The 20,708-nt window shown below is 34.9% G+C and overlaps 1 protein-coding gene across 1 annotated transcript; it reads left to right on the top strand.

Moving 5' to 3' along the window:
• Positions 1-6,507: 6,507 nt before the first annotated feature.
• LOC128218903 (uncharacterized) lies at positions 6,508-12,389 on the top strand. The gene is made up of 4 exons (XM_052926669.1): positions 6,508-6,722; positions 7,774-7,913; positions 9,665-9,844; positions 11,682-12,389. The coding sequence occupies exons 1-4, from the start codon at positions 6,632-6,634 to the stop codon at positions 11,829-11,831; spliced, it is 561 nt and encodes a 186-aa protein (XP_052782629.1). The 5' UTR covers positions 6,508-6,631; the 3' UTR covers positions 11,832-12,389.
• Positions 12,390-20,708: the final 8,319 nt, after the last annotated feature.

Genomic DNA, 20,708 nt, shown 5'->3' with positions numbered 1-20,708 from the left:
ACATACTTAGTATTTACCTTCTAATTAATCACAACATATCAGAATACTTAATCAGAAAGACAATAATATGCTTTGTTAAGCCTTCGTGTCTCCGGTAACTATTTTAAGATTTTATTGCATGACTAAAGAACGTAAAATGACATGAAACTTAGACTTATAGATAGCGACATTTTATTTCATTCGAATAACAGTGATACTTGATAAACATACTATTATTTTATAAAAGTTAAAGTGACACTCTTATTCAAAATCAATACATACATATGTATAACAAACATAAATTTTGAGTGATACACCTTTAACTACTTACTAAATAATGCATAAATGGAGTTTTTTTTTACTTTTACTGATAACAAGATTGTAACAGTGTATTTAATAGCTGAAAACGCTCAGATATAATAAATGATTGGTGAATGCTAAAAGATTTGCTGTGATTCTCTATCCTCTCATAAGGTAGAATACCGTGTTTTCTGCACCGTTCTTTCAAATTAAACGCGTTATTTTCATATGAACCATTGTTTTGGACATCAATTAATCCTATTGGATATTATATCAAAACAAATGTATTAGTTGTGGTAATTCTTATTTGGGAGTAACAGTGCATTTATAAATAATCAGTTTAAACTATAAAGTTAACTATGAACGATAAGCCATATGATTAAAGATAACTCCAGTGGTGGCTCGAGGAAAACACAATCGTTAAACATTATCAAAACGTTTAATTCACTGAGGTTTTTCAATGACACGTTTAGAATCGTTGATACCTTTCTACTTCTTATAAAGTGGACATATACTTATGAAAATTGTATGTGCATACAGTCGAACCCAATTGGCTCGACTCGCTTGGCTCGAATTCCTCAATGGCTCGAAGTGTATGTAAAGGACCGAATTCTTTACACTTAAGGAAAGCAATCCCGCTTGGCTCGAACTTTTCGAGACTCGAGATATTTTCGAGCCAACGAGGTTCGACTATTTATACTAGCGTTTTAAGTGTTGAGGTATCACTTAAAGGTTAATACTAGTATTTTGTGTGTCTATAGCTCATTTGAAAGTCAACTGGGGGTAGCACATGCCCTTGTGCCCCCGCTATACCCCCACTGAACTCTGTTCAGAGGCCTAACAGACAATAAAAACCAAATTGCATTAATTCTGAAGTGACTACTCAGTGTTGCATGCATTTATTATTTTTAATTAACACATGACAGTGAATTAAAGCATGGTTATACCATTCAGGTGCGTAGATGAAATCCACATGATTCTGACAAAAAAAAATCAGCCAAAGTTGCAGTATGAGTACTTGACTACATGATCCTAAAACTGACCATTTCCAGTACTAAATAAAGCACCGTAGAACGCCCAGAATGCACCAGATCTTACAAATACAGCAATTAAACACTTATATTAAATAATTCATCAATCATTACAAAAACACGCAAAGTCTGAAAACACACATCAGCAATTTCAAAATGCAACAGATATTCATAGTAAAACTACGATAATTTCTTTTTCAAAAGTGGTAAACCTAACGCTGCGTATCTATTAATGATCTTACGAAAAATGTTTTTCAAATTCAGTTTACGCCCAAAACGGGGTTACGCCTAAGCACTAGCGAATCCAGGGGAGGGGCGTATCCGGCACGCGCCCCTTCGCCCTAAAATCGTCCAAGTTTTTATTTCCATATAGGAGAAAAGAGATTAAAATAAGCACGTAATGCATCTATTCGGACCAGAAGTTGTTGGGTTGTTTTTTGGGGTGTGTGTGGGGGGGGGGGCGGGGGGGGGGGCGTCGGGGGTATCCCAAAACCTCCCTACCAACACTTTGAACAAAAGGAATTTCGGGTTTGAGGGAAGGTTGCAAGTCAAAATGTTATGTCCATAACGCACGCCCCCTCTAACGTCAAATCCTTGTACCGCCCCTGCTAAGGGTTTATCAGATCAACGACCGTTCGACTAAATATCGGAAGATTATTAATTTCAATTCAATATTCAAGTGCGTGTCATAAAGAATTGACATTTTTAGCTCGACTAATCGAGGAATTAGGAGAGCTATACTACTCACCCAAGCGTCGGCGTCGGCGTCCGCGTCACCCCTTGGTTAAGCACACATATGTAAATATCTCAGCAACTACTTGAGGTATTGCATTGAGACTTTATACAATGGTACTCAACCATCCAACCTACTTAATTAACCAAGTTAGATAACTCTAGTTTGCATTTAATGCAAAAAATAGGCCTTTATTTTTTGACTTAGAAAATCTGGTTAAGGTTTAGCGTGCAAGCACACATAGGTTAATATCTCAGCAACTACTTGAGGTATTGCTTTGAGACTTGATACAATGGTACTCAACCATCCAACTTACTAAATTAATCAAGTAATATAACTCCAGTTTGCACTTAATGCAAAATAATTGCCCTTTATTATTCGACTTAGAAATGCTGGTTTAGGTTTTGCATTTAACCACATTTAAGTCAATATCTCAACAAATATATCATGTATTGCATTGAAACTTTAGATATGTTTTCCCAACTATATAACCTACTAAATTAATGAAGTATGGTTACTCTTTTTTGAATATAATGCAAATAATGGGCCTTTTATTATTTGACTTAGAAATTCTGGTTAAGGTTTTGCATGTAAGCACACATAGCTTAATATCTCAGCAACTACTGGATGTATTGCAACTACTGGATGTATTGCATTGAGACTTTATAAAATGGTAGTCAACCGTCCAATCTACTTAAATAACCAAATAAGATAACTCTAGTTTGCATTAAATTCAAAAAATGGCCCCTTTTTTATTCGACATAGAAATTCTGGTTAAGGGTTTGCATGTAACCACTTTTAAGTCAATACCTCAGCGAATACATCATGTATTGCATTGAAACTTTACACACAGGCTCCCAACCATTTAACCTTCTTACTTAATCAAGTAAGATAACTCTGGTTAAGGTCTTGCATGTAAGCACACATAGGATAATATCTCAGCAACTACTTGATGTATTGCATTGAGACTTTATACAATGGTATTCAACCACCCAACCTTATTGAATAACCAAGTTAGATAACTGTTTTTTTTGGCAAATAATGGCCCTTTATTATCACACTTCTGGTTAAAATTTTGCATGTAACCACATTTATGTTAATATCTCCGCACATCATTTATTGCATTGAAATCTTACAGTGGTCCATGCATGTTTCGCCAAAACTTTTCAATCCTTACACTGAAAAGCAGCGGAATAGTCGAGTGCGCTGTCTCTGTGACAGCTCTTGTTTACAAACAAAATCAAATCAACTTTGCCTACACTGACTACGAAAATTGGTTTCAAAATAGCTGTTCTCAAATATCGGTTCCAAAAGGCGATCGTACAATAAGTACGTTACTAAGGATGCCTCGAACGGGCTTATGACCTTTACTGGAACGGCCAAGGCAGAAAATATATACATTAAAATATCGTTATTAATAAATGCTCGAGTTACCCAAACAAACATTTTAACCTAAATATTTTCTTGTTGCACTTTTTTGGCGTTTCCTGTGTGAAACAAAACATTAATTGTAAGAAATGGACGTTAACATTACGAACACGGGAATAACGCCTTATATTGACGTGTTTCTGTGTCTGTATTGACACGAACGCCTACAAAGAGGCGTCAGGGCAAGAAGTAGACTGGCCACCTTTAAAAGATTTTGAAACATATTCTACTACTGTAACTTCTACTGCTGCTAATCTACTGCTACTTCTTTTTTGCTGCTGCTGCTGCTACTGCTACCACTACCACTACTACTACTACTACTACTACTACTACTACTACTACTACTACTACTACTACTACTACTTCTACTACTACTGCTACCACTAACTTGGGTTTTTTTTCAAAGTTTGCTCTTATTATGTTGCCAATGTACACCACAAGAAGTGTATCACTTATTTGTGTGCTTGTAGATTTAAAGAAACAGTTGAGATTGGCCTATGTCACTTAAACGAGATAAACACCAATACTTAAAACAGCCTTCATCTATATCACTTAAACGAGATAAACACCAAGACCTTAAACAGCTCCATCTATATCACTTAAACGAGATAAGCACCAAGACTTTAAACAGCCTTCAACTATGTCACCCAAACGAGATAAACACCAAGACTTAAACATCCTTCACCTATGTCACCCAAACGAGGTAAACACCAAGACTTAAAACAACCTTCACCTATGTCAATTAAACGAGATAAACACCAAGACTTAAAACAGCCTTCGTCTATGTCACTTAAACGAGATTAATACCAAGACTTAAAACAGCCTTCGCCTATGTCACTTAAACGAGATAAACACCAAGACTTAAAACAGCTTTCACCTATGGCACTTAAACGAGATAAACACCAAGACTTAAAACAACCTTCACCTTCATTAAACGAGATAAACACCTGGACTTAAAACAGCCTTCGCCTTTGTCACTTAAACGAGATAAACAACAAGGCTTAAAACAGTCTTCACCTATGTCACTTAAACGAAGTACACATGATTATTGGACTCTTTATATGAAGACATGTTACAATAGACTAACACCCCCCCCCCCCGCATTCCAGTTAAGTAGATCCAAATATTGGGTCATGCTGTTATTTCTTATGTTGCCCTTAACTTCCCCCATTCCTGATAAGTAGATCCAAATATTTGGCCATGCTGTTTTTTCTTATGTTGCCCTTAACTTCCCCCATTCCCGATAAGTAGATCCAAATATTTGGCCATGCTGTTATTTCTTATGTTGCCCTTAACTTCCCCCATTCCTGATAAGTAGATCCAAATATTTGGCCATGCTGTTATTTCTTATGTTGCCCTTAACTTCCCCCATTCCCGATAAGTAGATCCAAATATTTGGCCATGCTGTTATTTCTTATGTTGCCCTTAACTTCCCCCATTCCTGATAAGTAGATCCAAATATTTGGCCATGCTGTTATTTCTTATGTTGCCCTTAACTTCCCCCATTCCTGATAAGTAGATCCAAATATTTGGCCATGCTGTTATTTCTTATGTTGCCTTTAACTTCCCCCATTCCTGATAAGTAGATCCAAATATTTGGCCATGCTGTTTTTCTTATCTTGCCCACGGGCAAAGATAAAAAATACCCGTTTGTAAACAATATATTATTATTAATCTAATTTAATTGTATTTATAACTCAATTTAACAATTTATGCTGCCAATCAATTAAAATAAACGCCTGGAAAATTAAATTTTAAATGTAATACTAGTAAACAGTTTCTTCAAGTCTTGTATTCTTCATATATTACTAGATACTTATGTATAATTAAGTACTGGTTGAAAATAGTTAACAATAATAATATCTTGTTAAGTGTTGTATATCTACAAGCTGATAGTTATAAAGGATATTCCAGTTGGGTTACCAATGTTAAAAAACTTCTTAATAATTATGGCTTTACACATTATTCGTTAATGTACAAAATGTAAACGTAAACGCATTTATTCACGAATTTACATGTAGAGTTATAGAAACATTTAAGCAGAAATGGCATGGTTTATTAGCTAATAGCTCTGTTCTTGACATGCATAAGGTATTTAAAAAGCATTCCAGTATGAAGAATATCTGAATATATTACCAAGGAAATACCGACTTTATATTTGTAGATTACGATTATCTGTACATTCATTAAGAATACAAACTGGACGATATGCCAGAAATAATATTCCGCGTAATGAACGCTACTGTATGTGTTGTAACCATCTTGATATTGAAGATGAATACCAATTTGTATGTATATGCCCATGTTATTTAGTTATATGACAGAAATACATAAAACGTCATTATTATGTTCGCCCCTCCGTGTTTAAATATCATCAACTATTAAACTCTGTTAATAAATTTGAGCTTATTAAGCTTTGTAAACACGTTTAGGAATCACTTTGTATCCGACACTGTATTCTAAATAATGATACATAATTCTGTTCATCCTCTTTTACAACCTGTTCCTGAAGATGTTACACTACTGCGTTTGCATATTTATACCTTATAGTAGTTAATTTCAATTGCCTCAAGCTCCTGTAACACAAATATTTGTTCAACTTTAAAACTTACCTTGTACATACACATGACTTATTTAAGTGAAGTATTATGTGGTTAGACGATGTTCGTTAGTATAAGTCTTAATAAAATGTCTGTTCTGTTCTGTTCTGTTCTTTTGTGCGGTGTGAAACGTCCTTCGCCGTACTCATGTTTAATTATTTATTTAATTCAGGTAAAACATGTTAAATGTCATAAAATTACATATAACCGGCTGCCAATCTATTTCTTCTGCTCAGTTGGCATTAACATACGTCGTACGGTTGACCAGCTGTATTTGTCAAACAATACATTTGCATACTTGTTAAGACAATGACGCGGTAATTAATCATACAATCACCACCATACGTATATATGTATACATGGTTTGTCACTCTGTAGATTTTTTGCCTCATTAATTACAGACTTAATTGGTATGTTTGCCGACGTCCTTTTAACATATGAATGCGCATCTTTGGTTAGATAGTAATTAGTGCTCAGATAAAGCTCCGTAACGTAATACACCTTAACAACGTTCGACGTTAATAACGTTTTACATTATACGTACGCTTGTGCGGAGTGAGATGGCTATGGCAGGTGGTTGTAAATCTTTAATTTTGCTCGTGGGCTTATCAGCTGGAATACTAGCAGCTCTGGGACAACATGTTCACCACGGTAAGTTTTAGTTTAAATGATTTAGTTTAAATACGTACTGATTTGGAACATGCTTTGCCAATAGTCTGTAATTCTATGTTTTTCCATATGTGACTTTTATACTCATTTAAGTCAATTAAATTTACGATACATGCACAAATTACCTCCTTATAGCTGCACTTTCACAGATTGACCATTTTTACAACTTTTTTATTTTTTGTCTTGGAAAGAGCATTTTTTTGCGTAAATATCTGCAAACCAATGATAAAAGATTGCTGACAAAAAATCAGATTGTACATGTTCATATTCCCGTTCGAAAATTAATGTTTTATGGCTCTAACCGTTGCTAACGGTTTAAGAAAAATGCATAAAAACTTCATTTTTATAACATAAATATATAAATTTAAAAGTTGTTAAAATGGTCAATCTGTCAGAGTGCAGCTTTAGTAATAAATTTATGGAAAATATTAGTTACTGATTGTAAACGTGCATTTCATAGCTGAAAACGCAAAACTATTAAATGATTGGTGAGTGCTAAAAGATTTACTGCAGCCAACTATCGTCTCATAAGGTAGAAATACCATGTTTTCTGCATCTTTCTTTTAAATTAAATTCGATATCCTACAAAAAAGTCATGCCTACCTACTGACCCTACTGATATGAAAATTTAGTTTAAGCATATTTATTTTACAACGATTGTGAAACAAGTTATTACAACATTATATTAATCACTCTCGTTGGCCCGATTTTACGCGAGATGGTGCTCTTGTGTTGTGGGGAAACCCGGAGAAAACCCACTTGTCCGGCTTGGTGACCACGAACCAAACTTACATGCGCCCGAGCAGGGAATCGAACCCGGCTCGCCTAGGTGAGAAGCGAGTGCGCTAATCACTGCGCTAACCGGACAACCATTGATATGAAAATGTAAGGGAAATAAAGAACTGTTTTGCCTAAATGATGAGATTACCGACTTGGGATAGTCGGTGACACTCTTCTGGAACTAATTATTACTATATTAAATGTACATAGTGGGTGTGTAATTTTTAAAGGTGTTTTATCATATCTTTTTCAGACGTAAAAGGCCATGACGAATACAATATCACTGTTTCAACTCTCTCCGGCAATGCCGCCGAGCCAACATGGATAATTGATGGAGAAAGCAAGCTGCCCGATGTCAAAAAACTTGGCAATGCCATAAAAGCTTATGTGCATGTATGTATATCAGTGTGTGTGTGTGTACAACGTGATAAATCACGTCATATATGCTAGGTCGGAAGGCAACATTTTGCTTAAAATGAAGACTTAAATCAAAAATAACTTTTCTTTTACAACACCATTTTATATGACGCAATTTATCACGTGGTATACACACACTATATATTGTGGTGATGTCGAGTTATTTAAAGCTGCACTCTCACGGATAGAACGTTTTAACAACATTTTTATTTATATTTTGGCTCATATTTTGCGAAAATACATGGCAACAAGTGCAATAAGACTGCTGACAATAATCAGATAGTAGGTTTTCATATTTATGTTTAAAAATTGATGTTTTATGCATTTTTCTAAAGTTGTCAAAAAGCTTAATCTATGAGAGTTCAGCTTTAATATAAGCAGCTGGTCAATAATTTTTGATCTTGTTTAAACTGCGTTTGAAGCCGCATTTGTATTAATAGTTAATAGATTGCAATAGTTTTGTAGCGACAAGGAGGATGAAAGTTGGGTAGTTTTATTAGGTGTACGCTCCTCATCCAAGAGGTCATGGGTAGGTGTACGCTCCTCATCCAAGAGGTCATGGGTAGGTGTACGCTCCTCATCCAAGAGATCATGGGTAGGTGTACGCTCCTCATCCAAGAGGTCATGGGTAGGTGTACGCTCCTCATCCAAGAGGTCATGGGTAGGTGTACGTTCCTCATCCAAGAGGTCATGGGTAGGTGTACGCTCCTCATCCAAGAGGTCATGGGTAGGTGTACGCTCCTCATCCAAGAGGTCATGGGTAGGTGTACGCTCCTCATCCAAGAGGTCATGGGTAGGTGTACGCTCCTCATCCAAGAGGTCATGGGTAGGTGTACGCTCCTCATCCAAGAGGTCATGGGTAGGAGACCACCCGGGTGTACTCATTCGGAACTCCTCGGCCATTTTTATCGAAAACAACCTCGGATGTTTGCCGGTACATCAGTTAAAGTAGTTTGTATTTTTTTAATTATATCATTAATAATTGTAGTGATTTAGAGTTGTATTATTGATCTAAGTTTAAATTGATTGCCAGTGAAGTAAATTAATGTAAACATCATTAAGATTCCCAAGAGTTAAGTCATAAAGTTTAATTGCTAAATATAATTACTACGCGATCTGCTTGTAGCGGACTTAAACTTACCACTTTTTGAGTATGTGAACCGTCCAAATACATCCGAGGTTGTTTTCGATAAAAATGATCGAGGAGAATCGAGTGGGGAGTACTTTTTCCTTATCTCTTACTGATAACAAGATTGTAACCGTATATTTAATAGTTGAAAACTCAAAAATATTAAATGATTGGTGAATGCTAAAAGATTTACTGTGATCTACTATCATCTCATAAGGTAGAACTACCGTGTTTTCTGCACCTTTCTTTCAAATTAAACTCGTTATCCTTCATAATAATCATTGTTTTTAACATTTAATCATCCTTTTATTGTGTATAATGACATTAAGTTCCCATATATTTCAATAAAGACGTGTGTCTTCATGGCTCTTTTAAAAGAAGCATTCGTGTCACAGTCCCTTATTCCTCATGTTGTTCCTTTTTATGTAACTTTTAGCCGAACCCATTTGTTTTATTGTGTAATGTGTGTTTCTTGATGTTAACACACGAGAACAATAAAAAAATATGACTCTTATATATGTTTACTTCGTAATAACGGTGTATAAACGTTTAATAGCCTTATCACATTCATGTTAACGTTACTGCTGATGCATTTCAGGAACAGATGGACAAGGCGCATTCAACAGGTGGCGGGCACCATGCCGGAGGTTGCGGGGGTGAAAAGGACACTCTTCCGTCTTTTCCTTCTGTCAATGGTTACCGCGGCATGGATGTCGCACACTATGTGAACGGGAAATGCATACACATATGGCGCATCATGAAGTGTGATAACATTGCCGTAAGTTTGTCTCAATCGCAAATTCTCGGTATTTTCCGTATTCATTCGGAAATGGACGTCCAATGTAATAGTCAGATTTGGTGGAATCGTACCTTCTTCAACATTGATACATACTGCCTGATAAGCAATATTTTTTATCAAAGAATCCATTAATACCATTGATAAATAGGATATAGTATGCTAGTCGGTTGATCTGTGTGGTTGAATTACTTTGAATTGCCAGTGTCAAGTTAATATCGAACGATAGCGAGGGTCGACAACCATCCCCGGCAATCTTCGGGACAGACCTTGTTAGTAGGCTTCAAGATAAATTATACGAATTTGTAACAAGAAATAAAATGATGCATAGCTTCAAGTCGGCGCAATAAAATAAGAAGAAAAACGTGCATGTAGATAACCAAAAAAGGTTTATTATTTCAATGATAACATGTTGGGTATACATATGTTCGAAGGACATTATGGTTGATAACATTGTTAAAATATTGCTGCTCAGAATTATAGATGTTCTGGTTTTCCCAAGCTAATCCTCCGGTTCAAATGAAATTATATAAAAAATATCATTGGTCTAATACATGAAATTCAATAGCATAAAATTCACATTTTGTTTGTACCGTCATGGGAAAACCCAGTTATGTGAATTCCGGGCTTTATATATTGTATTTGTTTTTGGAACACATTTTACTCTTATGAGTAAATAGAACGGGGATAAAAAAATACTAAGCATTAAGAGGGAATTATGTGGAATTCACTCTTTTGAATAACATTTTCAAAACAAACAATTAAGCTCAATGTTAATTCTTCAAAACTCTTTTTTGCTGCTCGCCAAGGGAGATTACTGGGTAGGAGGTTTAGAAACATAAAGGATATTGTAATAGTACCGTGTAATCTTTATCTATTTGGAGGAAAGTTAGTATTTAAAATCAAAATTTTCAAAAATGATAATCAGGGTTATTATAATTTAAGGTTTCATTATCAATTATAGTGTAAATGTTTTATTAAACACACATAATTTCACATTTTATCGCGCAACATGGAACATATTAAATGCAGTGTTCTTCAATTTATGAACTGGTCCCTTAGTTGGAGTAAATATCTTGAGTGATACAAATATTGTCGGCGCCCAGAAGGGGAATAGTGAGGGAGCCTACGATTTATTCAATTATCTTTAAGCTAATAAATCCCATTCGATAACGTAAGTAATGTTCTGAGTGAAGGATTTGGATTCTTGTCTTAATGACGATTTGGAGAAACTTGCAATAAGATTAAGATTAAAAGAAAAACAACTTGATATTTCTCCCGCCACGATGTACAATTTTTAAGACCCGTATTATTTCCGAGGTCATATATGTATGATTATAGCCGAGGTGTTCCGATTTCGAGGGTCGAGTGCGATGTATCTTAAGTGACACGGTTTCCGCAAAATACCCTGCAATCGCGTTGGGATGATCCTATCACACGTTCTCGGCTATTGAATATACTTTTAATATTTTCGTTTGATACGGCATTTATCGAAGTTATTGTTTTAATGTTGAGAGCTTGAAAGTGTTGCGTTCTACTCATTTTGATATATTCTATTTATTTGAAACAACTCGGCCATTTTCCGTCAAAAACAACCGCGTAATTGTACTTGACGTTTAACTGCTAATTTGAAATTACTACGCGATCTACGTGCAGCATAGTTAAATAAAAAGATTTCTTACATTGTAAACCGTCCATATACATTTTAATTTGTTAACGATGGAAAATGACCGAGGTGTTACGAATGTATTATATTATGTTTCAATCATAAAATTGTTGAGTGTTTCTTGTATTTGAATATTCTATTTTTTTATTCCAGCTTGAGTATTATATCATAAATCTGACCGCCGGAAACGAGATGTCTGCTGCACGAAAGAGGGAAGCCTTTCAAAAGTTAAGGGTCTGCCTAGCTAAGAAAAAAGCGGCCACCAAAGCAGAGTCTAACACAAAGCCGGCGGCTAAACCATAACACTTTCTCACAAAACGTTTGCATCCAGTTGTACGAAACTGGTTTGGCTAATTAGCCAAAATATTTATTGATTGGTCAATATTTTTCTTTTGATTTTATGTGTAAACTAGCCCAAGTTTAACCCTAAAGATTACTGAACCATTTGTTAGCAAGTGAGTGAAGGTTCCTTGGCGATTAATTTCAAGACATGCTTTAAAATTGATACATGTACAAAAGCTACACTTTTAGATTTCATGTTTCTGATATGGTTAACAAATTTAGAGTAAAGCTTTGTCAATGGTAAACTACCCATAACTCAGTTTGAATATTGCTTATACTGCTTTTCATAGTCAGATTCGACAGCAATTAGTAACATGCTGGTAAATTCAAAAATTATATGTGGGTAATTAGCATTTTAGGGGGGGGGGGGGATATCATTAAAATAATTGGTTCTTAATTATTTGATGGCAAAATGTGATATGTTGGATAATTATGTTGTGTTTTTTTAAGAATAAAGATACTTGTATGCACTATGTGTTTATAGTTCACCACTTGCTATGCGTCCAATCGGCTCCCAGAATTATATATATATAATATGTTACATATATATATATATGTTTTTTTACGTCTTATCCATGTACATACAGTTCAAATTTTATACAATTTGCATGTACACAGCCATTCTATTTAAGAATTATAAGAGACGGACTTGCAACCAGTCTGGTATATAATCACATGTGCATAGTTACAAACACTAAAACTATAAAACAGTTGCTAATTTCTTGAAAACAGCAGTTTTTAAGATCATAATACATTCACCAATTAGTGCATGTCATTAGCAATAAAAATCATGAGCTAAAACTTAAAAGGCATTGACTAAGAGCAAAATAAAAGGCTAAAATTGAAGTTGTGTGTGCAACACTTACCTATTACTTTTATTATATAAAACATTATTTCTACATTTAAGTATTTGACAGCAGGTTTTTGCAAGTAATATTATTACATAGGGTTCTGGGTGAGCAAAAAGAAACTTAAATTTGTCTATATCTGGCATATCATTTAAATTAACAAATAGACTTTGAGCATGATCACATAATGGTGACCTATAGACCCAACGGGTCGGGTGCAAATGTTTGCGTATATGATCACATAATGGTGACCTATTGACCCAACGGGTCGGGTGCAAATGTTTGCGTATATGATCACATAATGGTGACCTATTGACCCAACGGGTCGGGTGCAAATGTTTGCGTATATGATCACATAATGGTGACCTATTGACCCAACGGGTCGGGTGCAAATGTTTGTATATATGATCACATAATGGTGACCTATTGTTTTTAACTGATCTGTCTTTAATTTAAAACAAAAACAACAACATGCGATTTCGGTACAGAATAAAAAACTATTAACCTGTATACATGTGTTTTTCTTTTAATTAATAGCTAATAGCCAAACGTTCCCCAATTAAAAAACGTCTTTTCTCATGGACAAATTACAGACAGATTTGTAAGAGCTACAAAGTTTTAACAGTTTTGATATTAATACCTATGTCGAAATAAATTGAAGTGACACTCGTTTTTAAAATTAATACATACATATGTATAACAAACATAAAATTTTCGGTGTATTAAATCAATTGTATCAATTGTGGTAAATCTTACTTGAGAGTAAGAGAGTATCTTAAAAGTCCCCAAGATATCTAAACGGTATTTTGTAGTTATTTACTTTAAAACAACACAGCATCTTAGCTTTTTACTTTTCGTTTTTAATTTGTGTTTAAAATGTCAATCCTGTTTCTGAATTTGCCCTTCTGTATTGTAAATTTCACCTCATTATTTTGTATTGCCAAGGGGGACGAAAAGATGTAACACATGCATAAAAATATAATAAATATTCGTCGAAATTCTCAAAAAAATGCGTTTCATTATCACACCCACTTTTAAACACAGTGTTGAATGTTTTTAGAAATATTTGGTAAAATAATATCAGTTTTAGGTACACATAATGTGAACAAAATTGCCACACAGATAAAAGGAAAGAAAACTTCTTTGATGTTAATATAAATACATGATAATACTCTTTACTATATAAAATATATGTTGACATACAGAGCAAAAGACAGTGACTTTTTGTTTTTGCAAAGTTGAGAGTTAAAAACAAAATATGTGACAAACCAAAATATTTGGATAATGACTATGGCAGCATGAAACTTCAGACAAATATAACTAGAGCCATCACTGGATGTGATACGGGCCCCGAATGATAGCAGCTTTATAACCGAGAATGTGAACACAATTGATATGTAAATACCATTGAGACGCTATTCAACTTATTCAATGTTATCCAATGTTGGCCAACGGCAGAAATACACTTTACCATGTTTGTAAACGACAAGACTATTTTTGGAGCAAAGCATCAAAGACACCGCGAACGTTTTTGAAACACGGTTTATAGTTCGCGTACAGTACAATCAAGTTAACACTATACGATCAGTACATGTAAACCATTTTAGAATTATGAACCAATAAATGTTAACAATATGCAAACAAATGGCCATTTTGGAGTATATATAAAATCATAGAAGTGGAAACTATAATACAGTTTATCAAAACACAACGTAACAAACAAACAAAACATCATTATTCATCAAGTTTGACTGATAAACCTTTAACTACTTTCTTAATAATGCATTTATGGAAAATATTAAATACTTACTAATTACAAGATTGTAACCGTGTAGTTAAATGCATCTTTAAAAAGTTTAGAGAATTAGGACCAGACTCAAGAAAAATATGTTAGGGGTGTTGCATAACTACATGTTTGGTAGAATAGAAAGTGAAGTTGTGCCTGCCACTATGACTGGAACACAATCTGACAAACAATCCTAACATTGACACTTACACATAAAAGTTGACCTGACCATTCAGTGTCTAAATGACCTACATGCTAAGGAAGCTACAAAGCTATATTATCTGCTATTAACTTTAAAAAGACAAACTAAAGACTAGTTTTAAATACTGGTAAGATTTATCTACACAGACAAAAAATAACAAAAATAGTGCTCAGACAAGAGCAAACTCCATCAAAAGTGGCAAAATGACGTCCATAACAAGATGTAATTTCGAAATTGAGTATCAGCATTGTCAAGAGAAATTTTGCCAATGAGTTCAATTTCATTTCATGTTGAAAATATAGCAAGACAAACTAAGATACTCAATATCAATTTCTCATTTCATATTATTATGTCCACTTAAAATTTACAGTCTAAACAATTTTGTCGACGTCCTGTCACAAATAAGTGTAATTTTTATGCAGCATATTTTATATGCGAGTGCGCCTGGTGACGGCGGCATCTCATGTGGATAATTAAAGTCATTTTTCACTTTTTTGTTGGCACGGAATGATCTGGAAATACCATGTTCAGTGCTCGTTTTGCGTATTTTTATGCAACATATTTTATATGCTAGTGTGCCTGGAGACGGCGGCATCCCATGTGGAGCATTATGTAAGTCATTTCTTACTTATTTATTTATTTTTTTGTTGGCACGGAATGATCTGGAAATACCATGTTCAGCGCTCGTTTTGCGTTTCTTCCTTGAATATGCTATTTATGATGACAACCAATCAATCAAGTTCAGTACCATAATGGGCAATCTTTTGTTGAACATTGTGAATTATAAAAACCTAAATATCAACATTGTGTTTAACCTAAAGTATTATTAACGTTCATGTTTCGGTGTTTTTTCCATGTTTGTACAAACATCAATCCAATTTAATTGCTTTTATAAACTATTCACAAAACCGTGGCAATTTACCATCGCCCGACACTCATTTAATGAAACTAACGCCTGGACAGTTTAACTTTCGCGCCAATATATCACGTGACTACACAAAGGGCGAAACTAGTGGGTCAACTTAGCGTTCGCTCCATTTTCTGTACTGGACATAAAGTGGACCCCTAGCAGAGAGTCGGAGGCGTCGTTATATATATTCGTGAAGGAATCCGCGCCATGGAACAAACAGAGCTCCATGTAAAGAGATTCGAGGCCCTTTGGGTTGAACTTCATGTTAACCGGCGTAAACTTCTCATTGGTGGAATATACCGCCCTCCAGCCTCAAACAACACCCAATGGCTTAACATGAAACAAAATCTAGACGGAGCCTTTAATGGCAATTATAACGATATATTTGTGAACGGCGATTTTAACATAAACATCGTTCAATTTGCAACAAACAAGATGAGCATGCTGATTGCTTCCAACGAAGCGGAGCAGCTTATCAATTATCAATTTCCCCCTACCCACTTACTGAGCAATCGAATGCTCTCATTGATCTCATGTTTGTGTTCTAGTTATGTGGCCGACCAATTTATCCCAGATCTTGATCGCTTCCATTGTCCTATAGTAACCGTAATTAAATTTACAAAACCATCGCAGCCATGTAGCATTTAAGACAGTCACATCAGCTGCATTACAGAGCATACCAAACAAAGAAGTAAATATATATTCGACATTACGATGTTTTTTGGATGAACAATGAAATAAGAAAAAAATATCAGAAAACGTAATAAAATACATCAACCGGCTAAAGTATTAAACGACGAAGAAACGTTAGTAATTAAGAAATTAGAAACGAAACGACATCTTTAATTCGAACATCATAGGCTGACTTCCAGAATAAACTAATTAACTAAATGAACACAGACACTATAATAGCTAAGAAGTGGTTCAAACTGGCAAAACAGCTCACAAACAAACATAAATCATCAAGTATCCCAAAACTGATTGAAAACGTCATGGACGCAAATACAGATGAAGCCAAAACATCTTTCATAAACACCTTCTTGTGCTAACAGTCCAACCTTGATAGTACTTGTAATGATCCTCCAGAATAACCAACTACCAACTCCTCACTGCTATCAATTGCTATTACGATACAACATGTAAATGACGTTTTATCTCTTATTCCTTAAATCCTTCCAATGCCAGCGGTTCATATCTAGAGACAGTTCGAGGTTCCAGAAAGATGGAGCACACGAATTAGCTGAATCACTTTTTAACTTCTACAACAAACTACTTCACCGTTCAGTTTTTCCTATCTCCTGGAAACTTGCAAATGGTGCACCAATCTTCAAAAAGGCGGATCCCCCCAACCATCGTCCTTTCTCACTTCTCAGTTGCGTCGTAAAACTCATGGCACTCTGTGTCCAAAATATGTGTACTACTTTGTGACAAACAATATTCTTACAAAAATGCAATCTGGCTTCATCAAAGGCGACTCCACAGTGAACCAGCTCACGTATCTCTACGATGACAATTGTAGAGCATTGGACGATTCAATTTGTCAAAACCAAATGAATTCCTTTTAACTTGATCGTCAACGTACGCGCAAACGGTACACTTCTTTAACCACTTCATTATATTTGTCCAACTACGCTTAGAATTCGTCGTGGATATATTTTAGATCTGCCCTTGTTTCAGGTAGTTCTGGTAAGGGTATGCATGACAGTGGTGTTATGTATATAGAGAACATATAAAGAGAAAATGCACATTTGAACGAAAGTAAATTGATACTTACTATTTATGGCAAGGTTTGCAAACTTATAAAAGCACACCATCGCCGAGTGTTTGTTTGCTGAAATATATCCCAACGTGATTATAGCATTACTTGAAGCATTTGTCTACTGAATAGATAAATAAACCGTAGTAATATGCAACAAAAGATACGTCATTCGGAACTCCTCGGCCATTTTTTCAAAAACAACCTCGGATGTATATGGACGGTTTACATACTTAAAAAGTGGTACGTTTAAGTCCGCTGCAAATAGATCGCGTAGTAATCTTATTTAGTAGTTAAAATTTATGACTTAACTCTTGGGAATCGTAATTATGTTTGCAATAATACACTTCACTGGCAATCAATTTAAACTGAGAGCAATAAATACAACTCTTAAACACTACATTTAATTAATGCTTTTATTAAAAAAAATACGGACTACTTCAACAGATGTACCGGCATACATCCGAGGTTGTTTTTGAAAAAAATGGCCGAGGAGTTCCGAATGAAGATACGTTTCCAACAATTAAAATATTTCGTCTAGATTCTACCGCCTTTGAATGGTAATCTCATTATTTTGGATGGTTAGAAAATAAACTTTTGGAAATATCTTTTTTCTTACATCGTGTATAACAAGCTCATTACTGACGTTTGCTTAAATAAGGTTTTGTGTCTTTATTTTCATTCGAAATAATATAAGCCGTTTGAAACACATTGCAATACAATATCGTTTTCTTCCCTAGACACCATCAAGGTACAGCAATGAAGACAGCGGTATTGTTTCTGGCTTTGCTGCCATTCGTGTTCTCGGCTCATGTTGTGCAGGACAGATTCATGGCAGATACGATAGTAAGACCATGCACTTTTGCTATTACTTTTAAGCACCGGCAAGCGCACATGTTTTAAGCTCCGTGAGCAAAACAACACACCTTTTTGTTAAGCTTCTATTCGATAACGATCCATACCGCTGTCAAACAGTCACCTGATAACAATAGAATAACGGAGTAAAAGGTAAGCGTCGAATGACACTGAGCAATCATTTTGCTGATTGACACTGTGCCGCTGGTATCAAAATGATTGCTCTTTTTTTGATGAGTTTACAATAAATAAACCAATTCCAGGGCGACATTAAACAAAAGTGTCGTGCTTTTCCCTAATATTTTTTTTTCACAGTGAGGGTCCAACAAGGGATTCAGAAACTTTTGGTCAATCTTTCAAAATGTGGACCTCAAGCCAGTAAAGAGTCGTCCCCTGGCATGAGAGTATAAGTATCATGTGTTTCCGGTTCGGAGATAAAACCCGACCGGAGGGCACGCGAGTAAGCCGGTAACGAGGTTTGCCGAATAACCCGCCACGCAGCGTACCCGAGGGTCGGATTTTTCCATCCGGACAGGAAAAACATGATTGATATTTTTTCTTGCATTTCTAAATTTATCAATTCGTGGAAAAATTGACGTAGAAAACGCACTTTTGTACATTTCATCAAAAATGCGCGCTACGTTATTTACTGACGTCATAAAGTGCAGTAATTTTAAATCAATATTGGCGTCAAATAGTTCTTCTTAAAATCGCGTTTTTTACAATTATTTATTTTAAATTTTAATTATAAGTCTTGCTTACTTATATAGTTATATAGTTGATTGGACTTTATTGAAATGACATAATAAAATTTTCATAAACCATACAATAAAAGAAATTAGAAATGGCGCGTTGTTGCGCATGACTCATCGTACATGGGGGATGTACGACGGTTTTTTTTTTCAGTACTGATCACATGACCGGAAAACACGTCCGGTAAAATTATTTTGAAAGATTCCAAACACTCAAAATCTGACAGTTCCGACAATGCCAATGCGGATTGTTTTTAGGAGGTGCATTGTCTATTATATATGAGTTTTATGGGGTTAATATCGAAATTGCATTGAGTATGTTTTTTTGTGTGTTTTTTTTGTTTGTAAAAGGTTGCTAAATTATGATGACTTACAAGGTTGACAATTAATTAAAATATAAAAAACAGAGTCGCCTAATGGTTTAATGTATAATAGCTTAATCAATTACATCAATTTAAACATTTTAGCGCATTACGCTTTTGTGATCATACGTCATCCATCGTGCGATATGGTTTGTTTGTTTTTTGCCTTAAAAACTTCTTTACCTTAAACCACTAATACTTTACTTGAGTAGTCATCTATATTTCCGTTCATTACTTATGTTCTTAACGTTAAAGCTACAAAATAGGCCATTCGAATATTTGTACAGTTTTTTTAAAATCTTTCGGGCTGTTTTTTGTTTGTTTTTAGTCGTGTAGCTTTATACGTATCTGTACGTTTATAGTTTTTGAAACACATATCAATAGTTTCTTTGTATGCTTTTGACTTCGTCTTTTTGACCTACTTTCTCAGTTTTGATGACCATGTTGTGTATAAATTGTGTAGGCTAATTGTGTATCAGTTACCAACAAATTCAATATACCAGATTACGGACCTATTTGGCAAAATGTTTTACTTCCTTGGTTTTGAAGCCACAGCAATAAACACCAAGACATTTCAACTGCAAAAAAATGACCTAATCATAACAGATACGGCTTAAGTTGCACAGTTGCATGTTATACTAGCAATTTTCAAAATCTCGAGAAAAAAGAGTGAATTGTTTACTCAAGTGAGCGATTTATGACAGTCTGGTTATGCATGTATAATTGACAAAGCGTTGTGTAGCTACTCATCAATATATATTGCATGCAGTTATTTGAATGTAGATCTTGTTCTACGTACCATTACCTAATTTCTTAGTCCTAGATTTGGCCAAGCAGCTCCTTGGTCAGTTCGGTACAGACGAAACCGAGGCGCAATGTGAGGCCTCATTTTGTCCTGAGCTTGTCAGCAAAATTGAAGGACACAACCCCCTCATCACAGGCCTGGTTTGTGGTGCTGTTTGCAAAGAGTGAGTTTAATTATTGCATTACCTAACGCTCTATTAAATAACTAAGCAAACTTACTAAGTTATACTACCGGACACATTTCTAATTGATAAAGAAGGATTTTAGATTTGAACATATCTTTAAAAAGGAGGAAACCTTAGGTAAAATTAAAATAGAGGAAAGGTTTATGAAACCTCATTCTAACTTGTAAGGAATTCGTAGTTCTCATAGCAATATGTATTTTTTGCTTGAATCTTTCCATAGTATCCGATGGACTATTTGTAAGATATAAGCACGATAAAGATAGGATAAAACGTTGTGTAATAATAACGTTCTTTAACGTTGTTTAATAATAAAAAAACACATGGTTTCCACGAAAGAGTTCGTGCACCCAAGCGCAAGTTTGTGTTTACTGTGAAATC

This window comes from Mya arenaria, chromosome 15, assembly GCF_026914265.1.
Source record: "Mya arenaria isolate MELC-2E11 chromosome 15, ASM2691426v1".
NCBI lineage: Eukaryota > Metazoa > Mollusca > Bivalvia > Myida > Myidae > Mya > Mya arenaria.
Note: the sequence above shows the minus strand (reverse complement) of the source record. Positions and strands in the feature narration are given on the sequence as shown.

What these genes read in the sequence shown, in the direction of transcription:
- LOC128218903 (XM_052926669.1), top strand. Translation starts at nt 6,632, where the DNA reads ATGGCTATGGCAGGTGGTTGTAAATCTTTAATTTTGCTCGTGGGCTTA. An exon ending in CCATAAAAGCTTATGTGCAT is followed by an intron (nt 7,914 to 9,664) that starts GTATGTATATCA and finishes GATGCATTTCAG; the next exon opens with GAACAGATGGACAAGGCGCA. An exon ending in TGAAGTGTGATAACATTGCC is followed by an intron (nt 9,845 to 11,681) that starts GTAAGTTTGTCT and finishes TTTTTATTCCAG; the next exon opens with CTTGAGTATTATATCATAAA.